Below are 21,965 nucleotides of genomic sequence, written 5' to 3' on the forward strand. Positions count from 1 at the left end.
CACTCTAGGTCAGTGGTTCTCAACCTTCCTAATGCTACAAACCTTTTAATACAGTTACTCACGTTATGGTGACCCCCAACCACAAAATTATTTTGTTGCTACTTCATAACTGTCTACTTGGCTAGCTTATACTTTCGGAAGTTCAGTCCATTATCATCACAGCAGGAAGTATGGCAGCATGCAGGCAGACATGGTGTTGGGGGAGTCAAGAGTTCTATATCTACACTGAAAGGAAGCCAAGAGCAGACTATGTATTCTGTGGCTAGGAGGAGGTCTATACTCATAGTGATACACTTCCTCCACACCTAATAGTTCCACTCCCTGGGCCAAGCATATTCAAACACAAGTGTAATTGTGTTCATTATGAATTGCCAGATATGTAAGATATTTGATATATAACCCCTAAAGGGGTTGCAACCCACAGGTTAATTGATAACTGCTGCTCTAGGTCCCTTCACACTTCAACAAGACTCAAATCTCCCTCTCATACTGAGAGCTTCCAAGGACAGTCAGTCAGCTTCAGCTCCCTCCTGCTTCCACACAGAAGGCTCTTTGGGGAAGGGTGCAGATTTCTCCCCACCTTCCTCCTTATGGACCATATATCTATGTAATGTTTGGGGTATCATGAACAATTGTTTTCTGTAGTCCTGCGGTGGAATTAAAAGGTGTAGAGGCTGTGGGAATGTGGAAGGAGACCTCACACTCTATAGAGTTCAGATTTTCTCAGAAAGAATCATAGGAATGAGAAGCTGGGAAGGAGTCACATACACATATACACACACACACATGCAGGCCAGAGATCAACATTGGGTGTCTTACTACTCTCCACCTTAGTTCTGGTATAGCTTGGCTGACTGGCTGACCTGCTAACTCTGGCAATGTGCTTGTTGCCCCCAGCACCAGAATTACAGGCCTGGCTACTATGCTTAGCACTTTAGGTGTGTGCTAGAGATTCACGGGGATCTCATGGTTGTGCAGTCAGCACCTGACCCACTGAGCCATCTTTCCAAGTTCTTCAACATTTTGTTTAAAACTCTGCTATGGTAAAGGGGGTTTTGAAGGCATTGTCCAGTGGTCATTGGAAGTGCATAACACTGATTTTCCCAAATCTTAAACCAAGAAGCAATTTGTCTTGTTCTTCCCAAGGGGTAGAGATTGGGGTGGAGTGGGGACTCCACAGCTCAAGCTATATAGGCAGTCCTTCCTTTCCAGACTTGCTAATGGGAAAGCAAGCTTATCAAGGAGCAGAAACCAGACACAGATACAGTGCATGTGTTTCAAAGGGAGACCTAGGATTCATCCTGGCTCTAACTGGCAGCTTCTCTTCCACTTGTGGAACAGGTTGCAGGGCTGGAAAAATCCAAGTTGTATTCATACGACACCAACAGTGCAGTCTCCTGTTTCAGCCCTCAGCATCCCTTAAATGCTTTAAACGAAGTAAGCTTACCTCACACACTCCAGAGTGGCCTACAATTTTCTATGTTGCTGACATGACTTTCCAGTCCTCTTGCCCCCACCTCCAGAGTGCTGAAATGACAGATGATTTATATGGTGGCAGAAACTGAACCCAGGGCTTTGTGAGTGCCAAGCAAGCACTCTTCCAACTCACCACCCACAACTCCAGCTTAAATGCATAATATTTCCGGAGAGATGAAAACCAAGGTCACCCAAAACGAGCTGACTAGACTGGTTTATAATCCCGCCCACAAACAAAAGCACTCATTACAGATGCTTGCTCATAAAGTTTATTGACAACTGTTTGGTCCCAACACACAAACAGCACTTGAGCCCCTCCCCCCAAAAATGTTCAAACAAAGTAGACAGTTAAGAAAAACTTGTCCCCCAAGCCTCATCAAAAGCAAACAGTACAAGATGGGAAGATGGAAAGGGGATTCTGGTGATGACTTTTGTCTTTTCAACAGATAAATTTAATCTGGTACATCCTTCCACGCAGAAAAAGTGTCTCATCATCTCCACGTGCATACATCACAGCATCACTATCTAAGCCTCTGGATGATGAAATAGTGATTGGACTGGCCACTGTGGGCACACCACACTCAGCGTGCTTCCAATCAAGTCTTCACATCTTTAAATAGCAAGGGTTAGTCACACACACTCCAAACATATGGGCAACTCCAGCAAATGGCAAACACATACCCGTTCACTGTACACAACTATTCATTGTTGCCCACAGAACCCGACCTTTGAGATGACTCCAAGTAACTTTAGTGGCATCTAGTGTTTTCAAATCCATAATCCCTTCTATGCTTGCAAACCTGAAGTCTGAGCAGGCAAGCTTAGCCATAGGATGTCTGCAAATAAGGCAACTCACACTCTTAACACCAACTTTATTACACTGCTTAAAAGCCTTAAAGAAACTGCCCATGTGCCATTTTGCTTCCTCTGCACTAAAACTGCAGAGGAAGTGCCGTGAGGCCTTAAAGAGGAAGTGCTATCAGGCCTCAGAAAGAAGTGCTTTCAGGCCTGCAGAAAGTACCTTCAGGCTTGCACAGAAAGAGTGGCAAGCCTGCACAACGTTTCCAGTGCAGCTCATCCGGGGCAGGTCATATTACTAAGAACTGGGAATCAATGGCTTCATTTAAAAGATTTTGTCAAAAAAATTCAACTTGTAAAAAAAAAAATCTCTCTACAGCCTTGAATTTTGTGACATTTTATCAAAATGCTGGCTATGAAATCTGAATCCATTTTCTGGCTTTCTAGAAAAAAATTATAAACATTTCCCACCAAAGAAGTCATCTAACTAGTGGAAGACTGTGTGCCAACAGTTTCTTTCTGCTCATGAATGGATTTGCCTTTTTCGCCCAACAGATACAATCCATTGTAAATGTCAGGTCTCTCTAACACGGGTGAGAAGCCACTCATAAGTGGATACCTCAGGCACCCAGAGAGAAGGCCATTCCACAAGGCAGTGCCCACAAAGGCTGGCTTTTCTCAAATGCCAACATCAGACACCACAAAAACACAAAACAAAAACCCAAACGTGCTTCCAATAGTGAGAACTGACAGTAAAACCACACACTATTGAAAGACGTCAAGATGAACTAACATGGACACACATCTTCACACGGAGAGCTTCCCAGATTTACAGCCAACTTTTAAATCGCAAGAACAAGGATAGGCTGATCAAACTTGGCCTTCACATTACAGATAGAACTCTGGTCTCTTCTTAGTGGCAATAGTATCTAACCCACGCCTCTTGAAGCACTTCAGCTGATTTACAATTTATACATTTAATGCATAGTTTAAAAAAATCAGACTATTACCATTACCACCTCTCAACATACAATGTGTCATTTAAACCCTGACTTTAAATACATGACATCGAGGCCATCTTCTTTCCTTAACCTTATCCTTATCAAACTGGGACGGACAGAGAAGGGAAGCATGAAATAACTTTCTAGAAAGCTCTTAAATGGAATCCCCAAATGGAAATGTTTTAAAAAATGGGATGAGGCTACACCGGTTAACCAGACAGAGTTACATAAAAAACAAGGCACACCAACAAGTCACCTAGAAGCCAGGAACTTTCCTGTCAGCCTAAAAATGGCTCTCCTGCCACTCACTCATTCCCCAGTGTGTGACCCACAGGCTCATGGGCTTGCTTGGCTTCTCGAACAACCACAAATCCATTTGCTTAAACAAATGATGGAGATTGCTCAATGGGACTCAAGCCACACTTCCTGCTGAGTGATCTCTGCGTATTTCTTCCCAACCACCACAATTCACAATAGTCTAGAAAAATTTGGTAAAATATTACAGATTCCTTAATGGAAGAGTTCTTTCAAATAAGTGGGAGAAATAAAAGAAGAACATGTTCATCTAAAAGTTTAAAAATTAAAACAAAACAAAACAAAACAACACAACAACAACAAAAAAAAAACAATCATTTCCCTAGGTACCATTAATGAAAGTGGCTTCTGGGGTCAATGAGGTTTTTAAGCCCGTTTTTGTGTGTAGAGTCAGACAGTTTTCCCCCATCCTAATTTAATTCCATGTTCAAATGGGAGTTAAAGCTTGGTTACAGGTGCAAAAGAAAAGTTGGCTGCCAATTTGACTCTATTTTTGGGCTGCTTTTTGGCTGGGCTTTCCACTGCATCCTTGCTGATCAGTGGCCTGGGGGCTTCTGAGGAGGGGCCAGGAGGAGCAGGAGCAGGAGCAGAAGATGCTGGGCTGCTGGGTGAGGAGTCACAGGACAGGTTTCCCTTCTTCACTGGTATTGGAACTTCTGATTTTTCTTCTTGGTTTAAAACTAAAACTCCTAGAAAGACAGAAACATAAATAGATTTAGTTCTAGGGCTCATAAGAAGTACTGGCTTTCAATTCATCTGTACTTAAAAAAACAAAAGCAAGCTTACAAAACCCCACCAGAGCCAGGGGTGGTAGGTGGCTTGTAAATCCAGCTCTCAGGAAGCCCAGGCAGGATCACTATAGTGCCAGGCCAGCCTTGGCTGCAAGTCAAGACGACGTCTCAAAACAAAAACCAAAATAAAAAACAGCGCCTAGGGGGTGGAGGTGGAGGCAGAGGCGGTTAGATCTCTGTGAGTTTAAGGCCAGCCTGGTCAACAGAGCAAGTTCCAGGACAGTCGGGGCTGTTATTCAGAGAAACCTTGTCTAGAAAAAAACAAAACTCCAAACCCAAACAAGCAAAGCACCACATGTCACACTTAAACCACAGTTAGGTATTGGCTACATGGTGAGTATTGTATGTCACAAAAATATTTATAAATGACACATCTCTTTTCTTTAGATTGCAAATTTTTAGACATCATAGTGGCTCCCTCTAAAGGGCAGATTTCTTCCTCAGACTCTGCTCCTTCATCCTTCTGTCTGGTGACTAAGACTCATCAACTTCCTGTGACTGTTCTGAGGCAGCAGAGAGAAGGACCTTAGTGCTCGCTAGTGAGTGCCTGCCCATTCTTCTTACAGAGGTCACATGCTTGCCATGGTGTTGACATCAGAGACAGACAAGGAAAGAGCCACTTGGAATCATGGCTACTTTAGAAGGTCAACTGTTTTCTTCAGAGTTTAGATTTCATGTAGCCCACATGTGTTTGAGAAAGACACACTTCTGTGTCTCAGATGACTTCTATGTGTAGCAAGAAACCCCTAATGCCAAAGGCACAGGCCAAGTAATAGTGACAGAGGGATGACAGCCCCAGCTTCTCCTGAGATGGGCAGGAACCTGTGCTCCCCAAACTCTTGTTCTTCTCTGTCACAAGCATTTGAAAGAGCTCCTGTGTACGTGTGCATAAAGGCCAACACCCCATGAAGAAGCACCTCTCCACCTCTCCCATCCCCAACCTCTCATGTCACAGTGAGCCTACGTTCTTACTGGCCCTCATGTCACAGTGAGCCTACGTTCTTACTGGCCCTCATGTCACAGTGAGCCTACGTTCTTACTGGCTCTCATGTCACAGTGAGCCTACGTTCTTACTGGCTCTCATGTCACAGTGAGCCTACGTTCTTACTGGCTCTCATGTCACAGTGAGCCTACGTTCTTACTGGCCCTCATGTCACAGTGAGCCTACGTTCTTACTGGCTCTCATGTCACAGTGAGCCTACGTTCTTACTGGCCCTCATGTCACAGTGAGCCTACGTTCTTACTGGCTCTCATGTCACAGTGAGCCTACGTTCTCACTGGCTCTCATCTCACAGTGAGCCTACGTTCTTACTGGCCCTCATCTCACAGTGAGCCTACGTTCTTACTGGCCCTCATCTCACAGTGACCCTACGTTCTCACTGGCTCTCATGTCACAGTGAGCCTACGTTCTCACTGGCTGTCATCTCACAGTGAGCCTACGTTCTCACTGGCTCTCATGTCACAGTGAGCCTACGGTCTTACTGGCCCTCATCTCACAGTGAGCCTGCGTTCTTACTGGCTCTTTCCATGTCATAAGCAGCTTCAAACTCTCCTGGCCCTATCTGGGACCGGCAGTGTCAAACACTGCCTTATAAAGACTCCGGACAGTGGAAGCGAGCCAACAGTAGAGAAGGAAGTATAGGCAGAAAAGGGAAGAGTCAGATTCAAGTGACAAAAGGGGGAAGTAAAGGCTTTCCACAGAGCATCTGGGACTCCTCAGGGACAGAATGACAAACTAACAGTCACTTTAACTTAGTCACTTAACCTGTAGAGCAGAGGTGGTGGCCCATCAGCCCCAGCACCTGATACACAGGTAAGAAACTGAATGGACTTCACCTCAGGCTAACACTAAGTTAGGATGTTAAGAGACCAGCATTTAATTCCAGCACTCAGGAGGCAGAGGCATAAGTATCTCTGTGAGTCAAGAGACCAGCCTAATCTACAAAGCAAGTTTTAGTCCAGCCAAAGCTACAATGAGACCCTGTCTTAAAACAACCACCACCACCAAAGAGGTCACTTTTCTTGTTTTTTAGGTCACAGGAATCCGGGACCTCAAGCCATAAGAACCTTGCTCAGACCAGCTTCGTAAAGCCCAGAATCCACTGGGGCCTAAGTAAATGTTGTGTAGCAGGTGACAGGTGTTGCCTAAGGAGCAGCTGAACCTCAGACGTGGTGGGAAGGCCAGAAGTTCCAGAGGACCTGGGACAGGACTCATTACTTAAGGGCTCTTCCACAACCCAGTGACATTGGCCCTTAACTTTAGATTATACCAGATTTATAAATCCTATGAGCAGAAACTCCAACAAGGAAGGGAAGAGGCTGAATAGTCAGCACAGGTACTTTTATACCTGAAACAGTATTGCTTTTTCCTGGGTTCATCAGACACCTCCTACACAGGCATCATGAGTCATCTGTTAGACCCACAGACAAGTGTCCAGCATATAGGCTGCAACCTACCCAAAGGCTCTTGAGGGTGTTCCTCAAACTGAATGAGATCAGCGGGCTGCAGGATGACAGGATCTGGTCTTAGCTGAGGGGATGGCAGGCATGAAGGAACAGGAGCACAGAGAAGGTCAACAGGGGAGCTGCTGGCCAGGTGCAGAAGCTCCTGCTCCATCTGGCTGGGTCCTGCAGAGGGAGGAGACAGGCAGCTATAGTCAGACAGGCACAGAGGTCTGCCCGAGGCTTTCCTCAGCCTTCGAAGTCAGCATCAAGTAATCAAGTGGCACATGCTCTTTCTCTCCCATATTCATTCATATATATGTGTGTATGTATATGTGTGTGTGTATATGTATATATGTATATGTATATCAAATATCATATTGGTATATATACATAAACAAAAAACAACCAAACACCTACGCCACTATCAGAAAGAAGACTCGTGGCAAACAATAAACCAAAGCCAGCAGTCTGCTGAAGATTTTTGTTCTTTAGAACAGTGGACTCTGAAGAGGCCCAAAAAGGAAAAGGGCCTTTGGAGGAGAAACAAAATTATGGAAGGTTGGGGGCAGTGGAAGGAGGCAGCCAGGGTAAGAAGCCTCAGCAATGTCAGATGCTGGAAACGTTAACTTTTCTCTAGAACAGGAACAGTAATCCCTCTAGCTACGTGTGGTGTTATATGAGATCCCTTTTAACGGGATCTTCATACAGCACGGTGAAGTCCAAGTCTGCAGAATTCTGGAGTTGGTCCATGACGTGGTTACCCAGACAAGCACATTTGCACCACTCTATATTAATGTGCCATGTTCAGGTCCTGAGCCGTTCCTTCCTAAGGTCTGTATGCTGTGCTATTTCCTTTCCAAATCTAGGCCAGCAAGAGCGCTGATGACCTAACTCAGCATAGCCCACCCACTCACTCTGACCAGTCATTAGCAAAATGTCATTAGACTATCAGCACAAATTCACCTACCCTTTCTTCTACTTCCGTCTACCCTTCCTGGTACTCTATACCAAATGGGGTTGGGTTCTCTTTCCTTCTATTATCACAGTTCTAAACAGTCATTTTGGCAAGCATTAAAAAACAAAAACAAAAACAAAACCCCTGAACTGGGATATTCTTTAAGGAACTTACACAGACAATCATTCAACACTAGCACATGTAGTCCTGTTGTTAACTACAAACCAAACTGCACTGGGAAAAAGGTGAATATTTAAGTCTAGAGAAATGACTCATGAAGTTAAGAGCATTTGTTGCTCTTGTGGAGGACTTGAATTTGGCTCCCAGCACCCACATAGTGGCTCACAACCTTCCATTAACTACCATTCCCCGGAGACCCAATGGCCTCTTCCCATCTCCTCAGCACCAAATGCACACATGGTGCATACACATACACCATGCAGGCAAAACAGTCATATATATAAAAATAAGATACATCTAAAATTTTAATGCATATTTAACTTTAATGAAATTGCCCACTGTCCTTTCCTCCACATGTTCCACCCCCTAACTTCAAGGCTTTGTCTACTTCCTCGATTTTCCTCTAGTACCCAGTACCTGTTCGGAGCTGGAGTTCTGAGGCTAGATGGGATTCTGGCACCGCCAGGATCTGCCTGCTGACTGCAGACTGGTCTTCATGATTGACAGAGAAAAGGTCAAATGAGCTTAGGCGGTCTAGAAGACAAGTGTGGTTATCAGAGAGAAAGGTTAGTAAGAGAATCACAAGAGAGTCAGGGGAGGGGAGGGGGCTTACTTACTTTTCATGTCATTTTTTAACACTACAATTCTCTTATGACCATGTCCTTTTATCCAGACCACCTGCACACAAGACATACTCCTGGTTAAGCAGTAGAAAAAGAGAGGAGAGTACCCTAACATTCAGGAGAGTGGGGACTCTTGTGCCTGCTTCTCACATACCAGGGTCAGAACTCAACAAATGCCAAGAGCTTGCCTATGCTTTCTCTCTAGCTTCTAAAGCAACACTCCACTCCTTCAGCCAGGTCAGGGTGGAAGTCGGCCTAGGCTCCCAGCCATTCTTTCACTATTTCACCAGAGGCTGAGCACCTTCTGTTTCATATGCTTGGACTCAAGAGGGCTTTGGATTTGGGAATATCTGCCTATACACACTGAGGAACCTTGGGGGTCTGGGAGCACTTAAACTAGAAATCCAACTATATCTCATAAACATTGTATGCACATAGATTGAAGGCACTAAGTGAGTGTCTCCTTTTTTATAGTGAAAAAGTGCTCTGACTGCAGTCCATCACAGGAGGTCGTTTCGGATCACGTTGCCTTCAGAAGGTTTTAGAATACTTTGGGTAACCCAGCTCCACTCCTTTGCCAATGCCTTCTGGAGCCTGGGCAGCAGTCAGGATCCGGCATAGCTTCTTTCCCCACTCCACTTTCCCTCAGCTCTTCTGTGGACAGCAGTAATGCTTTCCAAAGGTAAAGCTGGGCTCCTCCGACTTCTCCACAGTACAGGGAAGCTCATGCCTGGAGGAGCAAGGACCTTGGAAGAACTCCCACTCTACGGCTCTAGCACTTGCACTTTTCACTTTTATTCTTTTGTAGCAATCTCCCAGAACAGTTTCATTGCCTCTCACAGCTGCTTGCTATTCTTCATTGTGCATGTCACAACACCTACCATGATAGCCTATGCCTTTCTGCTATACAGTAACTCACAGACACCTGTGATACTGCCCCTCCAAGATTGCTATGCTCAGGAAGTGGGCCTTGCCTGGGCCATTCTCTATATCCACCGAGCACAGGGGTCACAGTTACACAGTTCTAGCTACATTACACTCAGGGCATCTGCTTAGGTGTCCTGTCTCGTTAGGTGACCACTGACCACATTCCTACAAGGAAGGCCTGAAACTTACTTGGCACATAGAAATAAAGGTTTCTAAAAGTCACTGAGAAACACTAAAATCCTTTATCTTATCTGGCAGCACTCGGGTGACACCTTACATCTCTGATCAGGAATCAGCAATGGCTTTTCAGGAAGACAACTTTCCCAGAAGCTGAGGAAAACACCTACCTGTGGGATGGCTCCCAGTAATTCCTCCACACTACTGTAGCCATAAGTTTTGGGCTGTAGTGTTTCTCCAACATATTTGGTATAGGCCATGGAAAATTCATGAAGGAAAATCTGCTGGTAGTGATAGGTATGAAGCAAAGACCTCACATTCTTTGCAAACAAGTATAGGCTTGTGAGCTTCACATACTCTTCTGCCTTATCGTTTGTAAAAACCTGGCCCAGAAGAAAGAGGAAGATTAGGAACTTCCTGAGCCTGGCCCTGTCTGCTTTGAAGTGAGGGCCTCCTGCCAAGAACACTCAAAGGCCCCAAATCACCTTGGCTTCTAAAAGCACTCTAAAAGGGGCTCATAGACTGCTCTCCCAGAGCCCTAGGAGAGGCTCATGTCAAGGCTCAACAACCCAGGCAATTTTGATTTCTCTGCAGGTGTAATACTGTTGAAGCTTGAAGAAACAACAGTTGGGAAGTTGTAATCCCAATGCAAGCAGACAGGAAAGGTGAGGGAAGCCAGATAGACACACACACAGTGGCTGTGGGTACTAGACCTCATCAGAGGTTATGTGAGACAGAAAATAGTGGTCATCCTTGCAAACACATACATAAATCCCCTATGTCTTTTGGTACCCAGCTTTTGAAACTGCATGTGAGGACTGCAAAAAAAAAAAAAAAAAAAAAAAAACTGGCAGTATAAAAATGTTTCTGAGGGCTAGAGATATGGCTCAGTAATTAAGAGCACTAGCTGCTCTTGCAGAGGTCCAGAGTTCAATTCCCAGCAACCACATTGTGGCTTATAACTATCTATAAGGGATCTGATGTCTTCTTCTGTCATGCAGGCATACATGCAGATAAAGCGCTCACATGCATAAATAAATAAATAAATAAATAAATAAATCTTTAAAATAATGTTTCTGAATCCCAGCCATCAAAAACGACTTCACGAGCCAAACTGATAATGAATCCAAGGTGTTGGCAGCAGCACTTCTCCACGGGGCATCACACATGCTGCCATCCATGCAACTCCAACAAGTGCTGCCTAAAAGGTTTGCACTGGAGGTATGCTATTAATAGCTGTGTTTTTCTGCTCATACCAGTTTTCTGCTATTATTCAACTTTGAAAACAGTGAAGATGTTTAGATCCTATAGCTTCAATATCTAGCTAAGATGCTTTTACATGAAAACAAACAAGAACATCCATCTCAATACGCAAAACAAGATACCAGTTTGTAAATGGTAAAACCACATGCATACCAATCAGTCATTTAAAAACAAATGTTCTTATCATTTATCATCAAACAAATATTTGCTTTGTACACCTGCTTTACAGCGTTCTATCCCAAGGGTCGAACTGGAGAAGCGTAGGCCGCACTGTGTAAGCAGCACTGTGTAAGCAGCAGATGTGCTAACATTACCAGAAGAGGGGGCATCACTAGTGCTTAGCATCACCAAGCCACAACATGCTCTTCATCACGATGCTCAGACCTTGCATTTGGTAGGATGTAATTAACAGCTTTCAAGTGTCAGACTTGGGGCTGGGGTAAAGTTCGGCATAATTTAGAATATCATTTAGAAATCAAGAAGGACTTGATTTCTTTCAATTATTGACCTAGCACATGGTCACAAGATGACAGTTTAATCATTTATTCTCTACATGGCTGAATTTTATCTGCTGACATCTTCTGTAGATTCATTTTCTTTTAAGAGAGTATTATTTTCTTCTTCTTTTTTTTTTTTTTTTTTGGTTTTTTTGAGACAGGGTTTCTCTGTGTAGCCCTGGCTGTCCTGGAACTCACTCTGTACACCAGGCTGGCCTCGAACTCAGAAATCCGCCTGCTTCTGCCTCCCAAGTGCTGGGATTAAAGGCGTGTGCCACTACGCCCAGCTTAAGAGAGTATTATTAAGATTAAAATAAAAATAAGTGATGGGGCCTGGTGAGATGGCTTAGCGGTTAAGAGCGCCGACTGCTCTTCCTAAGGTCCTGAGTTCAAATCCCAGCAACCACATGGTGGCTCACAACCATCCGTAATGAAATCTGATGCCCTCTTCTGGAGTGTCTGAAGACAGCTACAGTGTACTTAATAAATAAATAAATATTTTTTAAAAAAAGTAAGTGATGTGATAGGGCTTAGCTCAGTGAGTAGCAAGATGCTTGCTTGGCATGCATGAGTCCTGGGGTTTGAGTCCCAGCACAACAAACCAACAAAAGCAATTTTTTAAAAAAGTAAATTATACACATTGCTTTTCATGCCTAAAGTGTTTTGTTTGGTTTTTATTAAAGCTGAAGTTGGGGATGGAGGGCTGGTTCAGCAGCAAGAATAATTACTGCTCTGACAGGGGATCTAGATTTGGTTTCCAACACCCACATGGCAGTTCAAAACCATCTGCATCTCCAGTCCCAGAGTACACAAAGCCTTCTTCCAACCTGCACAGGAATCAGTTATATGTATAATGTGCAAACAAACACTTATACACATAAAATTTTTAAAAAATCTTCATCTTTAAAAGCCACAGTTAACTATTTTTTCAGGATTAATGGAAACCTAACATTTTTTATTTTTAATTTTTTACATTGTGTGTGTCATGTGTGTATATATATATATACAACTTCAAATGCCTCAGCAAGTGTATAAAGTACAGCCACTCCTGGAAATTGACCTCCACACACTTGCTACCGTGTACGCAAGAAAAGGGGGCTAGAGCTAGAGCTCAGCAGTTAAGAGCACTTGCTGCTCTTGAAAAGAGCATAGGTTCAATCCCAGCACCTACACGGTGGTGAGCCGCCATTAGTGACGTAACTCCAGTTTCCTGAGCTCCAAAGCCTCCTTCTCAGTTCTCTGGGTACCAGGCATACATTTGATGCATAGATATATATATATAAATGCAATCAAAACACTCATTCACATAAAGTAAAATAATCTAAGAGTAAATAATAATACAATATTTTTTTTTTTAAAAAAAGGGAGACCATGAATTTGACAGAGATAAAGGAAGGGATTAAGGGGAGGAAATGAAGGAAATGAAAGGGAGAAATGATATAATATTTTAATTCCAAAAGATAAAAACATTACTAAGAGAAAGAAAGAAAACTGTCCAGCCAGTTCTAAGACCTCTAGTACCCCTCCAGCTGTACATACTATGGTAGACCTCACAGAACTGCAGGCTGGAGACCCACTCACACACATACCTCTACTAAGTAAGGCAGACTCTTCAGTAGCTCAGTCAAGGTCATGAATCCATATTCACAGGGGTTGAGAGGAGTGCTGTGAGTGGTTTCATAATGTCTCCTGAGCTCATCAACAGGAAGATAAGCATCTCCTTCCCAAGACATCAACAAGACCAGCAACTGAGCAGTGAGAGACCGCAGAGACTTCCTATTGATCAGTTGGATCTGTTTACCAGACTCCATATCAGCAACCTACAGAAAGGAGAATGCAAACCCAAACCCAATTCAGATCATCCATTCTAGCTACTGAGACCAACAGAGGCACTTACACACAAGCATCAGTGGGATAGCAGACCAGCACTTGGGATGAGATTGGAGCAGAAATTGTTTTTACCCTCCCTACAGTCCAGAAGCCCAAACTCCACCTACTCATCTGGAAGACACTTGGGAGACACTGCCATGGTTCTCTCTACTTCTGTGCTCTTTCCTCCTTGCTGCTTTTCCCCTAAGGCAGAGAGACAGCCGGCCAGCTGGCAGGTCTTGGCTAAGCTAGTGACCACAGGGAAAGCTGCATTTCTCTGATATCCTAGAGCCAATTTTAAAGATGGCCATTTTCATCTGCTATGCATCTAGTTGATCATTTCAGATTCTCAAGCAGACAAAGAACTTAAGGGAACCTTTGAAAGATATATAGTATCACCTGGGGAGCCTGTGAAAGATACATGGTACTGTCTGAGCACCAACAAGAGCAGAGACAAGCACTTGGTGATTGAGACCTCTTGCCTTCCTCAGGACCCGCCATGGCCTTTAACTGCAGGCAGCAGACAGAGCTCTGTGCTCTCGCACTACCTGCCAATACATCCAGTCTTGTCCCCGTATGCTTCTTGCCCAATGGCTTTGCCTTCTGTGAGGATCAAATGGCTCCTTGCCTATAGCCACATATGCTTGTCCTCTTTAGGACTCTGGACTCAGCCCAGCATCAGTCTCTCTTTACTTTTCAGGCATGCTCTGAACTGAGGTAGGAACATGGTGGCAGACTCTCACTCCTATAGTGGTAGTAGAGCTGTTCAAATACCCTGCTTTCAAAGCAGGGGAATGAGGGGACTGGAGATGGCTGGGCAATTAAGACACTTGGTTCTCTTGCAGAGGACCCAGGTTCAGTTCCCAGCACTCATATAAGGAGGTACAACACCTGTAACTCTGGTTCCAGGTGATCCAATGCCTTCTTCTGGATTCCACAGGCACTGCATTGATACTTATGCACACACAAACAAGCAGGCAAACACACATATACATATAAATATAAATCTTTAAAAAATAAATGAGAAAGCAGGCACTCAATCAGCAGACATTGAGTCAAAAACATCTGAGTTACTGTCTTAGAATCCTAGATGATTGCCAATGCTGCCTTTTTCCCCAATATTTATATTAGTTCTTTGAGAATTTCATATTATACACCCAGATCACACTCACTTCCCAGTTCCTCCATGACCGCCCCCACTTTGTAACACCTCCTCTCCACATTTGATCTGTGTTACTTATCTACTCACTGGAGCACGACCAAACTCTCAGTGGCTGGCCTCTTAACTAGAACTGAGTCCTTCCTTTCCCAAACCCCAACCAGAAGCCATCAATGGCCGAGAACTACACTTCTGCATCCTTAACATACTTTTAAAGAGTTGTCCTTAATGGCCTCCTGTTTTCAATGGCTGTTTCCTTTTCTGTCGTGGGCCTTGAAGTAGGGATAGGGGTTGTCACAGAAGCCTTCCACGTCCCTCTCTCTCATCTATACATCTACAGTCACTGATACCACTGCTGAAGTATCTTCCTTGCTCTTTACAGTCAGTGGGAACATGAATCAGGGGCTTCCATAAGGTTTCTGGCATTGACCACAAACACAGACCCTAGCTTCAGTAGGACCATGAACCCAGAAAGGCCTTCAGAGGCAGTCCAAACCACAGACATCAACAAGACCTCAGGCTGCAGCATAGACAATGGACATCAGCATGGCTATGGCCTTTGGTAGTAACATGGGCCATAGATATCAACACAGACCCTGGCTGCAGTAGGGTATACCACATCCAATTTTTGCAGCACAGGGATGAAGCAATTGAGCGCTTAGTGTATGGTGAGGAAGCAGTCAACCAAGGGAGCCACATCCTTCCCTAGTCCTGGCTTACAACCTTCCTATTTACCTAAGCCCACCCGTACTAACATCTTGGCCAGTGGACACTGGGGAGACCTGGACCTGTCATATACTGGATTTCAATCCCTCAACTTCTAATTGATTCCACTGCAGACACTTCTCCAGAGAGATACATTCCAGGCTCTGTCTTTACCTACTTCTAAAATTATTCATTCATACACATCATAGGGTGTCTGGGGTAAACATGGAATGGAAGACAGAAGCAATTCATTGCTCAGCCCTTCTATTATTAAGAAAAGGGCTAGAGAGATGGCTCATTGGTTAAGAACACTGGCTACTCTTCCAGAGGACCAGGGTTCAATTCCCAGCATGGCAGATCACACCATTTTTAACTCCAGTTCCAGAGGATCCAATGCCCTCTTCTGGCTTCCATGGGCACTGCATACATGTGGTGCATAGACATACATGCAAGCAAAACACCCATATAAATAAAAATAAACAAATAAATATTCTTTGAAAACAGCTAATTCTGTTGGGCAGGACAAAGGCCTAGCTAAATGAGAGGTGGGTTTATCATAAGACAATGTCCTTTTCCTTTCCAGAATTTCCAACCCTCACCCACAAGCCAACATGAAGCCTGACTGGGCCTGCCCATCTTTCAGAGTCCTGATTTGGAAGGCCTAACTTTCCTTTTTCTTCTCTTCTGTCTTTTCTTTCAGATATGGCCAGAGCCTAAACATATGTTCCCTGGTACTTTGGGCTTCCTTACATTTTCTGTAAAACTCCCTTCCCTGCCATGTGGCTGACCTGTGCCAGCTTCTCAAATGGCATGTCTTACCCCCACCCCCCCTTTCTCCATTCAATTCTCTTCAAGACACTGGAAGGTTTACAGTCTGCCAGTCTGGGGATTTTTTTTTCCTTTAAAACTCTAATAAGTAACCTCCAGCTTCCATTTTGAATCTATTCTTATTTTTGTCCATGAGACTGAGAATGCCAAAAGGAAACTCAAACTTCCCATTTCTCACATATCAATGCTGGCTCTGCCAGGACTCCTCAGGATTTCTGTTAACACTCCTTGCCTGCCTTTTAATTACGTAAAAAAAGGAGAGGATGGATCTGTTCCTGCACCCCTAGACAGTGCTACTGTCTTCAATTTCCCCCATCTTCTTTCAAGTCTCACATGATCCTTTCCTCGTGTGCTTCTGTTTCTCCCTAGTCCCAGTAGTGAGGACTGAGTGCAGGGCTTTGCAAGCTGGGCAAACTTTCTACCATTGAGCTATAACTTTAGTCTTTTTATTTTTATTTTTAATTTTTTTAAGTTGGAGATGGGGTTTTGTTAAATTGCTCAGGCTGGCCTTAAATTTCAAGTCTTCCTGCTTCAGCCTCCTTAGGTCCTGGGATTATAAGCCAGGCTTCTGTTACTCAGTTTTCTGTCCACAGGTTCACTGGTATTCCTGTCAATAATCTAAGTTCTTTTGCCCCTTATGTCCTTTCCATTGTGGTCATCTGGCCAGCTCCCACCATGAGCCCAGACATCAGCTTCTGAATCTACAGCTATATGGCACACTCATCCCTCCCATTCATCCCTGGTAAGCATCAGCTCCCCAAGTGCACAGTGCTCTTTCATACCCCTGACTCCACAAGTCACACCTTCTCTGAGCTCTTTTAGCTTAAACTCTGATCCCTCTTTTCTTTAAACAGTTACCTTAACTTGTTTAGGGTGTATCTTTTACTGTCTATTGTAATGCTAAGTGAGGGGCCACAAGACCTGGAGTCTATACCATAGCCCCTGTGACATGCTCCCCAGTTAATTGTGATTGGTAAAGATGTCAATAGCTGGGCAGAACAGACATAGGTAGGGTTTAGGTTTCATGGACTTGGAGAGAGAGGGCCAGGAGGAGGGAGAAGAAAGAGCAGTCATAGAATAGAAGAAAATATGCAGGAAGGAGAGAGAGAGCTGCCATGTGTTATGGATGGACCTGGTGCTGTTCTTGTGAACCAATCCCCTAATGAAAAAAGGAGCTAATCACTGGGTGAGTAAGAGGGACTTACGGGTTGGATGGAGGAAGAGAGGAAGCAAGAGAGAGGTCTTTTTGGACGGGGATAGGGTGAGGACAAGATGTAGCTATGAGAGTCTCCCAGTTTCAATGGCAGATCTGTCAGGATTAGCCACCAAAGGATTTAGATTTAATAAGGCCTACAAGATTAGGATTTTAGTTGCTTTGTCCGGCTACAGAGTTACTGTCGTTTCTGAACTAAGTTTGTGTTGTGTTTTCCTTCACACAGAGGCTCATCTGGGTTCAAGAGTGAAAGGTACAGCAAAGCCTGAGTTTGCCTGAGGTGCATCACAAAGGCCACGGGGGATTTGCAGCATGGGGCTGGTGTGGTAGAGCACACCAGTGGGAACCTAGCGAGCTGGCTGGAGAGATTCCGGAACTGAGTCAGAGTCTCCAAGAGATAAAAACAGGTCTGCCATTGCCCACCAGCGCATGGCCAGCGAGGCCGCCGGGGAGAGCGTTGCTGGCACAAGTGCAGGAACATGATGGTTCATTTTTTAATATTTCTCGCAACAGCCATGGACCAAGGGCCAAGAGAGTGTGGCCTTGAAGGCTGCCCAACTGGAATTAAGAGCAGCCCAGATGGAACATAGTAAATAGTAAGTGATAACTTGGAGGGGTAAGCATCTGCCCAGCTATTGTGCTGCCTAAGGCTATTTAAAAATATAAAGGCTGTGTATTTCATCTGGGAACATAAATGGTCTAAGAAACCCTGTGCCAGGATTTATAACTATTTTCTACTACATTAACCTTTCACTTAAAGGTAACATAGCATTCTTTTCCTGGTGAATATTTAGCTCTTGGGGCAGATTTAGTTTTATCAGATCCCATCCAACAGCCCTAATTCCTGTGAAAGATTAAGGCAGCCCCTCCTTATGGTTCATCTCCCACCTCCTCATCACACTACCCTAGAAGTCCTTCTTGCCTGTGTCTGCTCACTTCTCAAGTCATTGTTCTTTGGAACTTTCAAACACATTCAACTGCAGTACCTGGACATCAAGCCAGCAGCTCATTGGTTCCCTTCATCCCATGTGATCAGCTGTGGCTCTCCCACTTCTCCTCACAAGCAAGCTAGCCAAAAGCTGTAGCAAATCCTGCTGCCACTTTCCCTTGACACTTCATTGTTCAGAGTCTTCTAAGTGCTGTTCTCAGCAGCAAGACAGTCACCTCCTGCTACCTAAGTCTTATGGAATGCTACTGGTCACTTCCTTCCCATCTCCTGTAATAGTTCCACCTCTACTGTCAGTAATAAGTATATAACCAGATTCCCTACGAGCCTGATTGATGATGCCACCACTTCCTGCTTCCCTTTCCAGCTTTTCCTCCTGGTAGTTTTTCCCTAGTCCTGTGCTGCAGACCTGCAGATATTCTGGAAACTGTCCAGCTGTTCTACCTATATGTGGGAGGGTCAGCTTGGCATAGAAGAGCAGAGATAAGGAAGATGCCCTCTAAAGGGGCTTTGCCAACCACAAGGGCAGTTCTGAGCTTGTGCTTGTTCTCAAGATGACTCCTAAATAAATCAAGATCCAAGGATGATCCATGGTACAGTCTCCCAGGAACCTGGAAGACAAAGAACTCTCTGGAAGGTTTCAACTTTGGGCCGGCCTACCAGTTCAGAAAGGCCATAAATATAGAAAAGACTATAAATCTAAAGTGCCAAACCAAGCCACCTACCACAGTACCTATAAGGTTTCAATGACAGACACACAGGGTACACACAACCAAAATGCTGCAGTATACACAACACCTCACACAGACCTGCCACACCCTTGTCAGTGAAAAGACATTGGCTTACCTTTACAACATGGCAGAGCTTCTGTGTCAAAGCTGAGACTGAACTGACATCATAGTCTTGGAGACGAAATGTATAACCAAAAGTTTTAGCATATTCTGTAAACAGATCTGTCATCATAAGGCAGTTACCCTTTTGGGACCGCAGAAGCTTAACAAACTGGGCAGCTAGAGCTTTGAATCGCTCCACTTCAGTCAAAGTCAGGATTTTCTCTTCTCCACATTCCAACACCTTAGAAACACATAGGGCAGAAGGGGGGGGGGGGGGAGGGTTGAACACATGATTGTATGTAAAGTTAAATGGCATGGAACACTACACATTGGTCACTTAAGATGGGAATGTGTTATGAAGTCACACTTCTACAAGAGCTCTTCCCTCAGCATTCAAACACACATGTAAGACATTCTTTTTCCTGGCAGTAAATTCTGTTATGTATGTTTTATAACAACAAAAAGTTTTAACACTTTTGGAATGAAGGATGCTAAAATCCAGCCCTGCTTGGAAGAGCTTGGCATGAGTACTCCCACCCCACCTCCAAGGGTGTTTGGTTTTTGCTGCTCAAAAAATACTGTTTAATATTTAAACCATCTCATCCTATTTCCAGTGATTATTCTAACACAAGCTGAAGACTATCTTGCTAAAGATTTATTTATTTATTTAATGTATGTGAGTACACTGTAGCTGTCTTCAGACACACCACAAAAGGGTATCAAATCCCATTACAGATGGTTGTGAGCCACCATGTGGTTGCTAGGAACTGAACTCAGGACCTCTGGAAGAGCAGTCAGCACTCTTAACCACTGAACCATCTCTCAAACCCTCAAGATTATTTTTGAGGTGGAGTCTTACTGGTTAACCCAGGCTGGCTTCAATCACAGAACTCCCCAGGCACCACCTCACAAATTCTGAGATTACAGAACAAATCGCACATTAACCTAATTTACTAACAGGTCAACAGTACAGCTTTTCTGATGAGGCTATTTCAGACTCATAACTAGAAACATTAACACCTCCCTTATACACTGCTCAAACAAACAAACAAACAACAGTTGAAGAATTAGAGCCTCTTCACCTACTTGTAAAATCTCAGGTATGGCTTCCAAAAGTTCAAGCAGCTTGGTAAAGCCATAGTATGCAAGTTTACACTGTCGGCCGAAGTGGTGGTGGTAAGAGGGAATAAACTTGTTGAAGGGCATTCTGAAATGGGGCTGGTGGCGCAGCAAGTCCACAACATCTTTGGAGAACTGCTTTGTCCTTTCTATTTCATCCTGAGTTCGTTCTTTAAAAAATAAAGCACCTTATAAGTCAGGCATCCACCCACTGTGGTCAGTACCAACCCTGCAGGAGCTCTGTCGGCGTCACAAGGGATCAGCTCTGCCTTCCCCAGCCACACAGCACACAATAAGCACATTTACTTCCAACTAGGTTCTTGGAGCCAGTGGTTCTCCTACAGACTCAAGGCACAATCCTGGGAAACAAGGGTGCTATTGTGGGAGGTGTAAAATACACATGTCATCACCTACAAGATAGGGACAATTTCTATAAATCCTGTCTACTACACCTATGTGAACAAGACAGACACAGAAGTCTGGGTGCTTCAAGCAATAAGATGTTATTTCTGTAAAATCACACTTCTGAGCATTCATGTGTTTGCTTATTCATTTGATCTCCAGTTAAAAGTTATCAGCAGAAAGGAGTTACTAGGCATCAAAACTGTAACAAAACAAAAATGTACTTAAATATTGATCTTCACATCTGTTCATTTTAAATTGATTAAAAAAAGATACTACTATTTTTAACTCCGGAAGCTTGTGACCTCAGGGGCACAGAGACCCTCTCTCTGGCAGAATAAGGTATCTCCCAGACTTGACTGAACTACAACTGGAAAGACAAATGCCACATTCCTCTGTGTTTGTTTTCTTCTAAAATATGCATGGTGAAATAATTCTCAGAGCTAAAATGGATTCTCCATCTCCCCTTCGAGTAGATTCTTTGCCTGCCTTTTCTTCCCTCGAGACAGGGTTTCTCTGTGTAGCTTTGGCTGTCCTGGAACTCACTCTGTAGACCAGGCTGGCCTTGAACTCACAGAGATCAGCCTGCCTCTGCCTCCCAAGTGCTGGGATTAAAGGTACCCCACTAACCAGTGTGTTCTTACAGGGCACATGGCTTCCCTTCTTCCAGAGAACACAAGTTTTGTACGCCAGGTAATGTTACAAACTACACTTTCAAAGGAACCGTTAAGAGCTACGGAAAGAGAAAGGAAAGTGCACCCCCACACACACAATTAAAATAACTCTTCCGTTGAAAAGTAAACACTGACTAGGCTCATGCCCACAATCCCAACACTAAGGAAACTGAGGTCAGAGTACTACTGCAAGCCTGAGCTATACAGTGAAGTCAGGTCTCAAAAGTACAAACAATAGCACCACTGAGGTAGACAACATCCCTCCATATACCTCTTTTTCGGATACAAATGACCATGTCGTCATCTTGCTGGGACAAGCAAATAGTTGTGTCTGGGATCTCTGATATTATATCAATCAAGTCACAAACACCATATTCCGTGACATCCCAGTCCTTTGAGAAACACCTATGTTTTAACATGGGAAATGGGCAAAGAATGAGTAAAATCACTGCCACAGTAACAAGCTTTACAAAGGACTGCTTTTCTTTTTTAAAGTTTCCCATCAACTCACCAATGATAAGCCTGTGAAAAGTCTCTCACGATGACCTGCTTGCTGGCCTGGGACTTAAGAAGTTTTAGTAAATCCTGAGTAAAGCGCTTCACCTGGGCCCTGTGAGTAAGGGTCATCAGACGCTTGGAGCCCATACCAAGAATCTGAAAATGAAATGTTCTAATTACTTATACTATGAAGACCTCAAAAGATACGTTCTTGTGTCAACCTTGTCTCTGTCTTTCTTGCTCTTGTTACTCTCAAGCTATCTCCCTCAAA

At 44.0% G+C, this 21,965-nt stretch overlaps 1 protein-coding gene across 1 annotated transcript in view; it reads right to left on the reverse strand.

Moving 5' to 3' along the window:
- Positions 1-1,729: 1,729 nt before the first annotated feature.
- The window catches only part of Marf1 (meiosis regulator and mRNA stability factor 1), a 50,684-nt gene continuing 30,448 nt past the window's right edge, over positions 1,730-21,965 (reverse strand). Inside the window, exons 18-27 of the mRNA XM_021184552.3 lie at positions 21,708-21,850; positions 21,468-21,601; positions 20,088-20,290; positions 19,015-19,242; positions 13,038-13,268; positions 9,859-10,071; positions 8,579-8,639; positions 8,379-8,495; positions 6,839-7,009; positions 1,730-4,279 (exon numbers count right to left, since the gene is read on the reverse strand). Coding sequence (XP_021040211.1) covers positions 4,029-4,279; positions 6,839-7,009; positions 8,379-8,495; positions 8,579-8,639; positions 9,859-10,071; positions 13,038-13,268; positions 19,015-19,242; positions 20,088-20,290; positions 21,468-21,601; positions 21,708-21,850 — 1,752 coding nt within the window. The 3' untranslated portion in view covers positions 1,730-4,028. The remainder of the gene's footprint in view (positions 4,280-6,838; positions 7,010-8,378; positions 8,496-8,578; positions 8,640-9,858; positions 10,072-13,037; positions 13,269-19,014; positions 19,243-20,087; positions 20,291-21,467; positions 21,602-21,707; positions 21,851-21,965) is intronic.

The sequence above is a fragment of the Mus caroli genome, unplaced genomic scaffold, assembly GCF_978045245.1.
Source record: "Mus caroli unplaced genomic scaffold, Mus_caroli_1 scaffold_17, whole genome shotgun sequence".
Taxonomy (NCBI): Eukaryota; Metazoa; Chordata; class Mammalia; order Rodentia; family Muridae; genus Mus; species Mus caroli.